The sequence below is a fragment of the Diuraphis noxia genome, unplaced genomic scaffold (genome assembly GCF_037042655.1).
Source record: "Diuraphis noxia isolate RWA-SAM2 unplaced genomic scaffold, SU_Dnox_SAM2 contig0004, whole genome shotgun sequence".
Taxonomy (NCBI): domain Eukaryota; kingdom Metazoa; phylum Arthropoda; class Insecta; order Hemiptera; family Aphididae; genus Diuraphis; species Diuraphis noxia.
This window is the reverse complement of record NW_028301714.1, coordinates 41464679-41480051: the sequence shown is the minus strand read 5'-3', so window position 1 is coordinate 41480051 and position 15373 is coordinate 41464679. Positions and strand designations below refer to the sequence as shown.

Here is a 15373-nt window from a genome sequence, read left to right as displayed (position 1 = left end):
CAACCATTTTGCGGGGTAACCCCGTACCACTCCACTCTGCCACTCTGCCACTCAGCTACTCGTCCTCAATTCAATTTTTATGTATCAAAATACTTAGAAAAATATTCTGCTTGAAACTATGTAAAAAAATATTTTCAAAAACTTTAGTAATTTTTGAAATAACGAGTGTTCAATAATAAAAGAATTACCCGGTATAATTTCCAAACTTTTTGAAAAATGTTTAATTTAGCCGTTAAAAAAGTACCAATAAATTCCAATTTATCTAAGAAATTTTTAAAAGTTGAAATCAAAGTTTTTTTCAATTATAATTCGGATATAGGTTAAGGTAACTCACATAAAACACAAACTTCATTTTAAAATCAATACATTTATGATTTATCTCTCCAATAGATCGATCAGAATCTTAAAAATAATATAATATTATTACTTTATTTTTCTTAAACAATAACATACCCTGTATAATTTTACCCATTTACCCTATCTATTTTTTCATACAGTTCACAAGGTGTAAAATGTATATATACTACGGCTTCTGTCTAGAGTATATAGGTAGGTACCTACTCTTGCAGTTTGTTGATATGATATACAATTAAAATAAAACCGAACAAAGGTAGGTATGATTAATTTTTTAATCCATTTGACGGTCGTGGTTTGTGTTCATAACCAAGGAAATATTCGCAAAGATTGATTTGGAAAGTTTTAAATTATTAATTTTGTATTGATTCTATATTAATCGTAAAGAATTGAAAAATTGTAACATCGCATCTAGACATATATTATTATTTTTCATACTTTACACAGTGAATATTGAAAAATGTTTGTGATTGATGAGCATTTTTAAATATTGTAATATTTAATATAGATAAATGTAATAACCATAACTCATAACTTGCTTGAAAATTAAAATATTTAAAGAAAACCATGGAAATACAGTTCACATTAGTTCAAGCCTGTAGGTACGTTTGATAAGGCATAATACAATTATTCACTGTATTATTGAAAGTTGTTACACAAAATTCATATAGCTTAACACAAATTTTCCATGTTGTACGTTTGTCCAATAGAGTTAATACGTGTTGATGAAATGATGAGCTTTCTCAAAAACAAATATTTTTATAAATATATCTATATAATTTTTAAGGTGCGTGGGTACCCACTATACAATGTTCCTTTTTTAGACTGAATTTATTAATGCAACATTTAAATATTTATTAATACCCACTATGCACAATGCTATCAATTTTATAAACAAATCACAATCATAGATTACATATTTGAATTTTTTAGCACGTATTTAGTTTGTATAAATACAATAAAAATATAAAATGCTTACTTATTACCTAATTAAGTTTATATGTATTACATAAATTGGATAAAATTTTGCCTACTTACATGATGTTATAAACTTATTAGTTATAAGTAAACTGTTGATTTTGAACTATGAAGTATTGAACAAAACTATACTTGAATTATTATTAAGTTGAACGCGGAGAGTAAAAACCAAATAAAAAAGTATTTATTGAGTATTAGAGCGCCACCCTTGACAAATTACTTGGCATGCCACAGAAAAATCAGATAGATAATTATAGATAATATTTTATTGTAGATATTACCATATAACAGTATATAATATATTGCATGTGTCAGCATAGTGGGCTAAAGGTTTTTGAATAAATTTTGATCGGCACACAGTTAATTTTTCTAAACTAAAATTTTAATATGATGATATAGATAATAGTTCTATAATGTGCAAATAATTTTCTATAATAGTAAAAATTAGCATAATAAAATAGATAAATATCACATTTTCACATTTTTCAAAAGCAGTATTTTAACTATAATCTCAATTTATAGGTACTTAGGTAACATATGTCCAAATATCAAGTATTCAACATAAATACTTGAACTTTAAAATAATGTTAACCAATGTAGGTATATAGTGTATTTGATATATAACCCATGCACAATATTAACCTTTCAAATAATAATAAAATTGGTCTAGTCTTTATATTTTAAAAGCAAAAAGTTAAAGTTTAAAAAGAGAAATACAATTATAATTTTAAAAAATATAGTTAGTTATAAAGCATAAGATTATAATCAATTATTCATACAACAATATAATATAATGTACATAAGAATATAGCTTTCCTAGAATAATATACAATTTTTATGTATGTAAAAACAAAAATACAAAATACATTAAGTAGGTACATAATTCAATTTTACTTTTTCCTCTGTTTCATTTTATTTTTTCTTATGATCATTTCTTCAACTGTTATGTCCACATCCATTTTACCATGTTCATGAGGGTCACGCTGAAGCACACCAAGTTTTTTCATCATATTCTCTACATCAGTATTCATACCGTTAAATGATAGTCTTGACATAGGTAAAAGATCATAAAACGGTTCCCAATTATTAATCTTGGAAACGTCTTTTTTCTTAGGTCTATGTTCAGATTTAATTGTTACAGCTACTTCTTTTGTGTCTATATCCGGATTCATAAATTTCATTTTCATTAACGTCTTGGAAAAGTTTTTATGCGGATCTATTTTTAAAGACTTTACTTTAACCATTTTTGTTATAGTTATTGTTACAATAATTTAAAAAAAAATAATTGGTTATATTTGAAAACAGATATCTATATTTTAAACTTTAAAGAGCAAAACGATAAAGTAGGCATCAAAGAGATCACCGGTGACAGTTTTATTGAATAAAAAGTTGTAGTCTGTAGATAGATAACATTGAACATTTTGATAAATAAATCATCAGTGTAGCCAACATAATTAAAATGAACTGATTACACTGTTTTGGATCAACACACCATTTGAAAAATTTTTATTAAAAATATAATAATATATAAAGGGAAAAAGAATAGATTTGAGTTAGTAAAATCAGTATTAAATTATTTAAAAAAATAATTGTAAGTTTTATGTATTAGAAAAAGAAATTTACACAAATTGATTGAAAAAACTTTTAACTCATATTAATACACCATGGTATGAATAAAACTTTTGAAGCAAAACTTCTTTCTCAAAGTATGGGTGGAAAAAAATTGTCACGAAAAATAAAACGCAATGATTGTAGTAACACCTTTGTTGATTTCGACAAATCTATATATATATAACATTTATAATTTATAATTTATAATTCACTTATAATTTCAGGAGCTCTAATAGGTACTTATGAAAGACGTTTTACTTCCCAAGAGTGTAATGGAGGGCTCATGCACTCTCATGTAGTTTTTTTTCTATAGTATTAAAGAATATTATAACATTTTAAATTACTACTGGAATATTAAGAATAGGCAATTCATCATCATTTTATTTTTTACTCAACCCAATTGAAACTACCACAATTTGACACTGGTGAGTAGAAAAAAGTAAAGGTGGACCCTAAATTAAGTTGAATTGTTAGTGTTCCAAAACAAATTAATCTAATAGTAACCCTATTCATTGAAATAGTACGGGTACAATATAATTTGAAGAAAAATGAAGAGTAGCTCAGTTCCCTTGCGTCGTCCTCCAATTCAACCACTGCTATTTGGGGTAATTAATTCACAAACAGTAAGAATGGATAATATTATACTCAATTATAAAAAAAATTTATTTAAAAATATTGAGTAACAAAGAAGATAACTAAAAATTTTAATTATCACTTAAAATATTATTTTATATTTGGTACATTGTACACCAAAAACAGTGAATTTTATTAATTTTTGTATGAAATTATGTTAATTGAAAATTTTTGGCTTTTTCATAAGTGGACATTTAAAACATGGATGTTTCTAACCTAATCCAAGATAGGTTTCACTTTTCACTGACTAAGTAACAAGTGAACCCACAAGTTGTAGATATATTTCTATTTAGGAAAAATAGGTACTTAGTGAACATAATACAAAAACTATTGAATTATGTTTAGAATTTTAGACCAGTAGGTATACTATAATATCGAGTATTTTAAAATTAAAATTATTAGAATAGGTACTTAACTATTCACATTTTAATTATAATTGGTATTTCATACTAATTAAATAAATAAGAAGTAATAAAAAGTTTACAGTTTGTTGATCAGATAAGTAGATAAATATTAAAATACATTACTATAAATCACTTTTGAATAAGCCATGATATTTATATTATGTACATTACAAAAGAGTATTAAACTTTCCATTTAACATATTATAGTAAAAATGAAGCAAGTAGCAGGTAAAACAAACACACAAAACTACAAAAGTTAAAAATACTACCTACTATAAAAATTATAAAAAATATACTATTTGTAGATGAGAAGTGACACCACCGTTTAGCGTTTTATTCAAAAGTTCAAACCCATGATACATTAAATTTATCATGTTCAAACCGAAATCGAAAACTCAAAACACAGTACACACTAGTTGAATAATTGCGGACGACGCGACGACTAGAATTAAAAATTGGACCTACTAGTGCCGCTAGATGGCTCTAGCGTTGCACGTCCACTGTGACTCGGCATTGAATCGCGTCGCCGCTGATTTCGGTACTTTCAACTCGTTGTACTTGAGTACGATTAATAAAATAACCACTCAACTGACTAAAATAGTGTATCCTAGTACATTCCAGCCAAAGAGTTCGGTTCCTACAGCGTCAAAAACCGATATACTAGTTTACAAGAAACTCGTGTTAAGCAGCTGACGATCACTATAAGTACGGGCCAGCGATTCGAAATAATTTAAGATCATACTTCACAGGATCATTTCTGTAGTATGCTTCGTCCCCTCCAGGTGCAAATCTGGAGTCGTCATCGGCCACGATGATGAGACTTGTCCATTAGCCAGAGCGTGAGACTGCTGGTGGTCTGCTGTTCGCAGTGATGACTATTCAGCGACGATGATCGCAACCAGCTTTGCTGGAAGGTGAGTGGACAGTCTGAGTGGTCCACTTTTTTAATGAATTACTTCCTATTTTCCTATTCCATACTTCCCAAGTAGATTTAGGTGTGTTGGTAATAAAAATGAAATTAAATGCTTAATTATTAATAGTCAATAGTCATACTCGACTGCATTCCCTCGCGCGGCCTGACTTCTATATCTTTTGAAGCTAATAAGCAGAGTTATTATTTATAGAGCTATTATACTTGAGTAGGTCTTTACAGAATTTACTCTAAACCATACTTAATAGGTGCTGTTATATTATGTATAATGTATAGTGTTGTAATTCATATTTTAAATTGGTGTATAATTATTTGATTAAGTGTCGAGTGCTGGAACTGAGGTAGGGCGGCCAAAGATTTTGCAGTGCCTCACATGCACCAAGTCGTGGCATATTGTTTTTCGTTGCATTGATAATTGGTGAGTGTTTAAACTAAAAATTATAGAAATGTTAACATTCAATTATTGCATAAATGGCTGAACGGATAAAAATGGTTTTATTAAGTACTACAATTGTACTTCATAAAATATAAATTTAGAACAATAATAAAGTAGAGTTTTGTGTTGATGCGGTGATGAACCTTAATTATTTTTAATAAGCTCAAGAAGAAGGAAACAAAATGATAAAATATAAATCACAATAACGTAATTACATTTCATAATTGCTTATAAATACGTATAATGTAATTATCGATTTGTGACTGATAAACCTGCTTTGGTGTTCGGTAACAACACAATTATAAATAATGGCCTTTGGTATTTTAATATAACAAGATAATAATTATTGAATCATAACTATCAAAAGTCATAACTAGATTTTAATGTTAATACAATTCTTATGCTCGACCGGATAGCAGTGGGAAAAATTATTCAAATTTACGTAGAACGCATACATTACATCGGCGCCCGGCGAGCAGATAACGTGATTTGCTTTTTATTGATAACGAGCAACAGGTGGACCGTGGTAATCCCAAATTAATATTATTTTCAAACTTTAAATCTTTACTTGCTAGCAAAGTAGCAAGTTGTAACTCGTCCATAATTCTTTAGAATCCTAAAGCCAGTAAATCCTTACCTTTGCACCCTTGAGCCATATACACTTCTTGAGTTGTATACTCGTATTAATTATAGGTATTCACTTCCCATTCATTTATTACTGTCAGCACTCGTCATCGTCATGTCCGAAGAAGTTGTTGCAAAAGTGTTGTCCGGTACTGAACTATCCAAGTAAGTTGAACATTTAACTACCAACGCTTCAGGTTTATGCATAGCACATTTAATGATGCATTAACCTCATTGTAAATTAGGGAAACGAAGAGCAACTTGAAAAAACAAACTGATGCACTTGCTGAACATTTTAATGGGTTTAAAGCTCGCCTCATTATTGTTCAAGTAGGAGGACGCGATGATTCCAATGTCTATATCAGGCAAAAAATTAAGTCTGCGGCCGAAGTGGGTGTGGAAGCATCACATGTACAGTATCCCAAGACAATCACTCAAAATGAGGTGTGTATTATTTTGGTTTTAAATTTCATTAAAATATGCTTCAATTGAATCAGCAACAAAAATATTTTTTCATTCATTAATCAATTATATTGTGTTTTATGTTAATTAGTTATTGTCAGAAATCAACAAATACAACATCGATTCATCTGTACATGGTATTATTGTTCAAATGCCTTTAGATTGTATAGAAAATATTGATTCACATTTGATCACCAATGCTGTTTCTCCTGAAAAGGATGTTGACGGGTTAATATATTTAAATATTTAATATTATATGCATATTGTATCTAAAGCCAATGGTAGACTGATTCAAGTGATGACATCTGTATTGGGATCTCTGATTTTAATTCAGGCCAGTTAAATAAAAAAAATATTAAAGTTATATAATTTGTTATCTATTCAGTATAGGTTTATACAATATTATTACTTTAGTTTACAATATTAGCCAATTAGTTCAATATCATTAAACTATACCAACAATTTATTATACTTAACATATACTTGAATATTATAATGAATAACAATTGATCAATTATAGACTAAATATATGATTTAAATATAAATGAATATAAATGATTTATGTTCTTACCGCATATGTGCAGTTATTGGTAAATAACTATTGTTAGGCAGGGTCCAACTGATCGAAAAACATTTTTGGGCCACTCGATTAACTAAATTAGTGCTATTTAAAACAATTTGTCAAGACCTTAATTTGGCGTGAATCTACCCCTATCTATTCTTAAAATTATTTGAAAGATATTTTAAAAATTGTATTTTTTTGTATATGCACATAGTTTAAACATTGTTAATGAAGGTCGAGTAGCTATTGGTGATCTAACTGGTCTGATTCCTTGCACTCCAAATGGTGTTATTCAACTTATCAAAAGGTAAAAATGTTTTCCATTTAAATTATATGATTATATATGCATTGTTAATTAAAATTCCAGAAGTGGAATTGAAATTTCTGGAACAAGGGCTGTAGTGTTGGGCCGCAGTAAAATTGTCGGGGCACCTGTGGCTAGTTTACTATTATGGCATAATGCTACTGTTACAATTTGTCATTCTAAAACTAAGGACATTGAAAAAGAAGTATGTTTAAAAAGTTAAGAATATTATAATTGTTTATAAGAAAACAAAAACAAATCTATCCTTATGACCTTTTGAATATTTTTGTCTTTAAATGATTAAAAAGCTAAAAATCTACCTTTTTTTATTTAAAAATGAATGTTATTTTTCTTAGCAATAGTTTTAACAATAATTATCAGCTATATATAGTATAAATTTTAATAATTTAATTTTTACATTTATTTTTGTAAATACTATTTATTTGCAATCTATAAACAATTTTAACGACATTAATTAATACTTTATTCAGGTGTCTAAAGCAGATATTTTAGTTGTTGCTATTGGGAAACCAGAATTTGTTCATGGGTCATGGATAAAACCCGGAGCAGTAGTTATAGACTGTGGTATCAACTCTATTCAAGGTAATTATGCTTATAAGTTTAAAATTTAATTAGTGTAAAATGTTTACTTTCTTCTTAGACTCTTCAAAAAAGTCTGGTTATCGTTTGGTTGGAGATGTTCACTACTCATCAACATCTCTGAGAGCATCTGCCATAACACCAGTGCCTGGTGGTGTTGGGCCTATGACTGTTGCTATGTTGCTATCTAATACTGTACAAGCAGCTACAAAGGTTGCAAACAATATCTTCAAGTCCCAATGGAATTTAGACATACTTCCATTAAAACTTCAAAGACCAGTGCCTAGGTAAAGTTGATATTATTATTTAAATTATGTTCTCTTACATAAGTTTAAATATTTTCTTTTTTTTTAGTGATATTGAAATCGCTAGAAGTCAAGAACCAAAGAATATAATGTTGTTGGCTAAAGAAATTGGTCTTAAAGAATCTGAGGTGATTTTATATGGTAATAAAAAGGCTAAAATTTGCATATCCACTTTAGACCGCCTAAAGAACATAAATAACGGAAAATATATTGTTATTACTGGGTATGTATTTAGAAATCTTAGATAAATTGTTTTTATAAACTATTTACCTTTATGATGAATGTAATTTTAAATGATTAATGCTAGAAATAGTAATATACTATCAGCAGTTAATATACATAACACAATTTAAATATGTCTATTTATGTATAATATATATTACATACATTTATAACTTTTTTTTTTGATATCTCACAGTGGTTTTAATTTTATAGCAGTATATTAAATAGAGCAATAGCCAATAATTAATTTAAATATTGATACTATTTACTATTCATTTTGTTTTTAATTAATAATTTGTTAAATAAATTGTTTTAATATATTTAACTTATAAATCTTCAAAAGATCAAATACCTTCCTAGAATGAAACCATATAAATATTTAATAAGATACTTTTTTTTGTGATTTTGTATTATTTTGTGAAAATTATATTACAGTATCACACCAACATCTTTTGGTGAAGGCAAGAGCACAACAACAGTAGGTCTCGTTCAAGCATTAGCAGCACACTCCAAGAAAAATACTATCGCGTGTTTGAGACAGCCTTCACAAGGACCAACGTTTGGAATCAAAGGTTTTTGAATATCACTAAAGTTTTGGGGATTAAAATTGGTTTTGTTTAATAACTGTGCTTTTATTAGGTGGTGCGGCAGGTGGTGGTTACTCCCAAGTGATACCAATGGAAGATTTCAACCTCCATCTGACTGGTGATATACACGCAGTAACTGCTGCTAACAATTTAATGGCTGCACAAATTGACGCCCGTATGTTCCACGAGGCTACTCAAAAAGACCAAGCTTTATATGATCGTCTTGTACCAACTGTGAATGGTGTTCGTAAGTTCTCTCCAATACAACTGAACAGGTTAAAGAGGCTTGGAATCAACAAGACTGACCCATCAACGTTGACTGCGGAAGAAATCACTTCTTTTTCTAGGCTAAATATTGATCCAGATACTATATCATGGAATAGAGGTAAATATTAAATAATATTCATGTACCATATTTCATGTTAAATTATGATTTATTTGACTAAGACCATAAGAATAATATTTTCAACTTTTAGTAATGGATACAAATGATCGTTTCTTACGTAAAATTACAATTGGCCAGTCACCAACTGAGAAAAACCATACTCGGCAAACATGTTTTGACATATCTGTGGCCAGTGAAATCATGGCCATTCTGGCTCTAGCCAAAGATGCCAGCGATTTAAAAGAAAGACTATCACGTATTGTAGTAGCGCAAGACAAGAAAATTGGAAATCTTACATCAAATAAAGATGTCACTGCAGATGACTTAGGTATGACTGGTGCAATGGCTGTGCTTTTGAAAGACGCTATTAACCCAACATTGATGCAGACACTTGAGGGGACCCCAGTACTGGTACATGCTGGCCCATTTGCTAATATTGCTCATGGTGCCTCATCTATTGTAGCAGATTTACTTGCTTCTAAACTAGTAGGTCCCGATGGCTATGTTGTTACTGAAGCTGGTTTTGGATCAGATATTGGTAAGTCTAAATTAAATATAAAGGGATGAATAAACAAGAAAATCAAATAATTTTGACTATTAAAAAATTTAAAATTTTGAATACATTCTTTTATAGGAATGGAAAAATTTTTCAACATCAAAACCAGATATTCTGGTCTTTTGCCTAGTACCATAGTATTAGTATGTACTGTTAGGGCCTTAAGAATGCATGGTGGTGGAGCCATCAGTCCCAATGTTTCTGCTACACCAGTAGAAAAAGAAGTAACTGAATTTTGTTTGATGTGTTTGTAAGATTATCAAATTATGTTAATTATTTATAACAGGAAGCATTGAGTAAAGGTGTAGCGAATTTGCAAAAGCACGTCAGCAATTGTGTTAAATATGGTGTTCCTGTTGTTGTGGCCATAAACGCTATGAAGGCAGATACTGAGAACGAATGGAAAATTGTAAGAGATGCGAGTCTACAGGCAGGTGCAATGGATGCAGTTGTGAGCACTCATTGGGAAAATGGTGGATCTGGAGCTATTAAATTAGCCGAGACTGTAATTAAAGCCAGTCAACAACCCCAAGAATTCAAGTAATCTACAATACTATTGTTGATCTTGCAGTGAAATATTAAATTTTTGTTTTGAACCATAGATTTTTGTATGACCTGAATATGCCATTGCAGCTTAAGATCGAAATTATTGCTAAGGAAATGTATGGTGCAAAATCTGTGGAGTATAATGAACATGTTTTAAACAAATTAAGTTCATACCAATCCAAGGTGTGAAGTCATGTTAATTTATTAATATTTCAAGACAAATAATTTTTCTATAATATGAAATGCATCATAATATTTAATTTAAGTTTGCATTTATGGAATCGAGAATCTTTTTCATATTTTACACCTACTCTATACATTTTTCTTATCAATAAAGAAGATATGTTTCAAATACTATTAAATACTTACAGGGTTATGGAAATTTACCAGTTTGTGTGGCAAAAACAGCATTGTCATTAAGCGGAGATCCAAATCTAAAAGGTGTTCCCACAAACTTCACATTACCAATAGTGGATGTATATGTATCTGCTGGTGCCGGATTTGTTGTTACAATAGCCGGAGAAGTAATTTATAACATTTTGGCCAAGATCACTAATATTATGATAATAAAAATATATGCATTTTTTTTTAAAATTTAGATTTCCAAAATGCCTGGCTTGTCTACTCGTCCTAGTATTTACGATATCGACTTAAATACTGAAACAGGAGAAATTATTGGTCTATTTTAGTAAAGTAATTATATCATACCCATATAGTCATTATAGTGCCATAAAGATTCTTGTTGAAACACAAGTAATAATGCATATCATTATTAAATTTTCATTGTAATTATTAAATTTTAATTGTTTTTTTTTTTTTGTATTTTATAACTTATAAATAAAAACATGGAATTTTCCATATAAATAATATTTCATCACACATTTTATTTATTGTAAAGTAATTTTTTTAATTTTTTTCTCTAAAGAACTTGTAGATTTTCTCGTTTTTAAATAGCCACGTTTATATAAAAATTATTAGGTATAATTATTTTTAATTAATATCAAATGATACCATTCTGTTTTTAAGCCTCAACTTTAAAATAATCATTGATTATGTATTTGTTTTCAGATAGTAAAAATGTTGATGTGTCAGTGTCAATTGTTTTAAAACAGTGAGCTAATGGTACTTTAAAAATGATTTCGAGGTCCACAATTGGCCCATTAAATTAATATCTTTTTATGCAAACTGGCATTAGTTACATAAATTAAATTTGGTCATGTTTCTGTATGCTATAACACTGTAAGTGTAGGGAATTTTTATTATATTTTTATATCTTAATCAACATTTTTAGTATCTACTATTGACAGCCTGAGTTAACAATAAAGGAAAATCTTATAAAATATTAAAAACCAAAATAAATTGAACACAATTTTTGAATTTTAGAGAAATTTATAGATTCTATTATACACACATTAACAATTAAAACTTTGTGTAGATTAGAATCATTATGTAATAAGTTATAAGTTTTAATAACTTAAGTTAAAACAACTTTCACATTTCGGTATGTAGGGCAATAAAGCAATTAAAGTTTAATACCTTTTTCATATGGTACAATTTAAAAGTTCATATTAAGCAATGTTCTTCTAATCTGAGATAAACCGTAGAAATTGCACCTTCTATAGAGTTATTTAAATTCTTATTTTCATATTTTAGTACCTTTATAATCAATGATAATAAAGCATACTCTTCGATAAATTAAAAATATATTTAATGTTATTTAAAGAATATTCGTTATATTTTAAGTAAATTACTGAAAAATAATTTTAAATCAATTTATTCATAAGTTATAATTAACTATTACTATTCAATCATTTGTTAACAACAGATCTGTATTAATTTATTTAATTAAAAATGATTAAATATCACTAAACAAATAGTTAATTAACTATTTATTTAAATTTCAATGTACATTAAATACATTATTATTAATAATTAGTTTATTAGTACTTATCAAACAATATTATCTTTATTATCATTAAACTGTTTTAGGGTAATATAATTTTATTTTATTTAGTTCATTCAGTTTTATAATAGCATTCCCCGTTTTTATATTTTTACTTATAATGCTTATTGATTGAAAACATTTAATACTTTAAACATTGTAAGTTTTTTGACATGCCCATAAAAGTGGCCTTTGTTATAACCACTCAATAAAGAATTAATACAACACAGATTTTACTATTTGTTAACAATGCATTGACGCCAGCCACAGACACCTGTTTATTCACATCAACCTGTTGACATTGATATTCAACTATTAAGGGTTTTTATTTCTTATCATCAAGAAACTTATTTAATGTTATTTTAAGTTTTAATCAATTAGTTTGCATATAGATGAAATAATATTTTAAGAATAATTACATTTAATCTACAATAATTAGATGACAAAATCAAACAAAAACTAGTCCTATTTTATTCGAACGGCGGCCCTGAGACGTGCTGATCTACTTCTAGGATTTGATTCAACCTCTTCAACACTTGGAGTAATCACATGTTTATGAATTTGATGCCAACAAGTATCATTGACTACATTCATAAACTCTTTATCATAGCATTGCATTGGATTAATATATTTCAAGGGTAGAGCATTGGCCATGTTTTCATTGATATTACCCTGAATATGCCGTTTTACTATGGTGTCTTCGAGAGAATGAAAGGCAACAGTTACCATGACTCCACCAATTTTCAAAAAATGACTAGCCAAAACTATACTATGGTTGATCTCGTTCAATTCATTGTTAACAAATATGCGCAACGCTTGGAACACTTTGGTAGCTGGATGAGATGGTCTATGCAACATGTCGCTTCTCATCTCATTTTCGCAAACACTTTGGACAAGCTCACAAAAATCACGTGTAGTTTTTAGTGGTTTAAATAAATATCTATAACACAAAAATAAGTAAATAAATTATTAATTAGCGGTTCAGGCCAAAAAATTTAAATATATCATGTTAATTGTTAATGTAATTACATTTTTAATGCAAATAGTGAGAATTCAAATTAATTAAAATATTTATTGTACTCAACTAAAATGTAAATTTCTAAAAATATGAATTTACTAATATCAAAACTTAATTATATTTGTAATAGTAGTTAGGAAGTGTACCTTGCTTCAATTACAGCATTTGCAATTTTCTTTGATTGTTTTTCCTCTCCATATATTTTAAATATTTTATATAGATCTGATTGATCAGCTTTGGCTAACACGTCTGCTGCTGTAATTGTCTGTTCTTCAGGGTCCATTCTCATATCCAAAGGGCCATTCTTACTAATTGAAAAGCCTCTGGAAGCCGTATCAAATTGCATAGAAGAAGCACCAAAATCAAATAAAATACCATCAAAACTATTCATTTTACATCCTAAGTTTTTTAACAGAACTGGCAAATCACTAAATTTACCCTTCAAAGGTACCACTCTGTTTGGATAACGTTCAGAAAGTTGTTTAGCCATGGCACATGCAGTTGGGTCTCTGTCCAAGCAATAAACAGTTGTTGTATCATTTTCTTGCAGAATCCTTTCTGTATGTCCACCGGCACCGAATGTCATGTCTATGATGTTGTGGTCCTTTTGAGGTGATAGGTAGCTAATCGCTTCTTCCAGCAGTACTGGCTTGTGAGGCCTGCTGTTGTGTTGGCGTACTAATTTTATCTTTGATTTTGTTAAAAGTTGTCTTAAAGAAGCCTTCATTTTTATTATTTAAAATCTCTAGAGATTCTCTGGACAATACAGCTGTACAATGTTCACTAGTGAGTCCAGATGCTGTTGCTTGGATCGAACGTTTGTATTTGTTACAGTAGTGATTATCCGCTAGACGTTTGAGGGACTCGTATTTCTTTATGCACGTTGTGGTATCACCACGGAAGGAATCACCAGAGCTGAAAGCTGCTCCCACTTCTTTACGGATGTGCTCTCCTAGATCTCTAAAAATACATGATGTAGTAAATATTATTGTCACCAATCATATTATTTTGTAAACTCATTAGCAAAGACTTGACTACCTGCCGGTTTTACTGGGGTCCAATGGCCATTGCTTCAAGAGTTTCAAGTAGTTTTTATAGAGGTTGGCCATCTGAAATGACAAATCGTTATTACACAAAGATTAATTGGTGACAAATAAGGATCATGAACAATATTTTGTTGTTTATGTTCATGGGTGACAAACAATATGAAATAAAAACGATTAGTGTTACCTATTCTGAGACTGCGCTTTTAACTTATTGCTCACAATAATGGCAACACTTTTATTGATGATACCTAGTTTCTGAAACTATTTGTACTTCAATGAACGAACTGACGACAAAAATTGATAAATGTTTTGAACTCTAGCATCAAACTACAGAAGTACAGACTTTTCAATGTTACACAACTCTGCGTAAAATTACTTATTTTACTTATCAGTCGTAAATACTAAACACGGTCTGGTCTGGTGGAGGCGGTGGAGCACCTTTTATCAGTAATATTATTATTAGTATCACACTATCACGACGGTTGCTTAATCCCATAATTGTTTGATTACATTTAAATATATAAATATATTAATATAATAATATATATTAAAATTGTATTTAATTTTATTGAACTAATTGAATTTACATAAAAGATATATAATATTAAACTAGATAGCCGTCAGCCGACTAGTTTCAATTATTGAAGTTTGGCCGCCATATTATGCCGATTGGGCAATATTTACATTTAGTTATCAATTATCATTATCAATAATTTGTCATGTAACCACGGTTTAAGATAATGACGGTAGTCTCATATCTTAAACCGTGCATGTAACTGATCAAAAAAAAAAAATTGAAATTGAAACATATTTTAGCATATCCTATTAATATTATATATCTATGATTTTCATGCAACTTTAATCTTT

General features: G+C 28.9%; 2 protein-coding genes and 1 non-coding gene across 5 annotated transcripts; 2 read left to right on the top strand and 1 right to left on the bottom strand.

Moving 5' to 3' along the window:
* Positions 1-4712: 4712 nt before the first annotated feature.
* On the top strand, positions 4713-4916 carry LOC149056069 (small nucleolar RNA U3). Its single transcript, XR_016191824.1, has one exon. It is a non-coding gene; the product is annotated as a small nucleolar RNA U3 (small nucleolar RNA).
* A 357-nt stretch (positions 4917-5273) lies between these two features.
* Positions 5274-11598, top strand: pug (pug C-1-tetrahydrofolate synthase, cytoplasmic). 3 transcript variants are annotated; one of them, XM_015516415.2, is made up of 18 exons: positions 5274-5329; positions 6041-6136; positions 6217-6415; positions 6525-6661; positions 7210-7302; positions 7363-7504; positions 7791-7902; positions 7961-8186; positions 8254-8427; positions 8862-8998; positions 9066-9398; positions 9490-9936; positions 10033-10178; positions 10241-10494; positions 10557-10683; positions 10872-11024; positions 11100-11193; positions 11569-11598. In XM_015516415.2, exons 2-17 carry the CDS (start codon positions 6087-6089, stop codon positions 11187-11189), a joined length of 2820 nt encoding a protein of 939 aa, XP_015371901.1. In that variant the 5' UTR covers positions 5274-5329; positions 6041-6086; the 3' UTR covers positions 11190-11193; positions 11569-11598. The 3 variants fall into 3 exon arrangements, 2 of the variants coding, with proteins under 2 accessions (XP_015371901.1, XP_015371900.1); XR_001506162.2 differs by having other exon boundaries at positions 5277-5329; positions 11100-11253; XM_015516414.2 differs by lacking the exons at positions 5274-5329; positions 11569-11598 and adding an exon at positions 5687-5873 and having other exon boundaries at positions 11100-11369.
* A 1247-nt stretch (positions 11599-12845) lies between these two features.
* Positions 12846-14340, bottom strand: LOC107167387 (putative methyltransferase-like protein 15 homolog). The gene is made up of 2 exons (XM_015516409.2): positions 13607-14340; positions 12846-13382 (listed from the first exon to the last, which is right to left on the bottom strand). Exons 1-2 carry the CDS (start codon positions 14185-14187, stop codon positions 12908-12910), a joined length of 1056 nt encoding a protein of 351 aa, XP_015371895.1. The 5' UTR covers positions 14188-14340; the 3' UTR covers positions 12846-12907.
* Between the last annotated feature and the right edge of the window lie 1033 nt (positions 14341-15373).

What these genes read in the sequence shown, in the direction of transcription:
- LOC107167387 (XM_015516409.2), bottom strand. Translation starts at nt 14,187, where the DNA reads ATGAAGGCTTCTTTAAGACAACTTTTAACAAAATCAAAGATAAAATTA. An exon ending in AATGCTGTAATTGAAGCAAG is followed by an intron (nt 13,383 to 13,606) that starts GTACACTTCCTA and finishes TTTGTGTTATAG; the next exon opens with ATATTTATTTAAACCACTAA.
- pug (XM_015516415.2), top strand. Translation starts at nt 6,087, where the DNA reads ATGTCCGAAGAAGTTGTTGCAAAAGTGTTGTCCGGTACTGAACTATCC. An exon ending in CCTGAAAAGGATGTTGACGG is followed by an intron (nt 6,662 to 7,209) that starts GTTAATATATTT and finishes ATATGCACATAG; the next exon opens with TTTAAACATTGTTAATGAAG. An exon ending in TGGTATCAACTCTATTCAAG is followed by an intron (nt 7,903 to 7,960) that starts GTAATTATGCTT and finishes CTTTCTTCTTAG; the next exon opens with ACTCTTCAAAAAAGTCTGGT.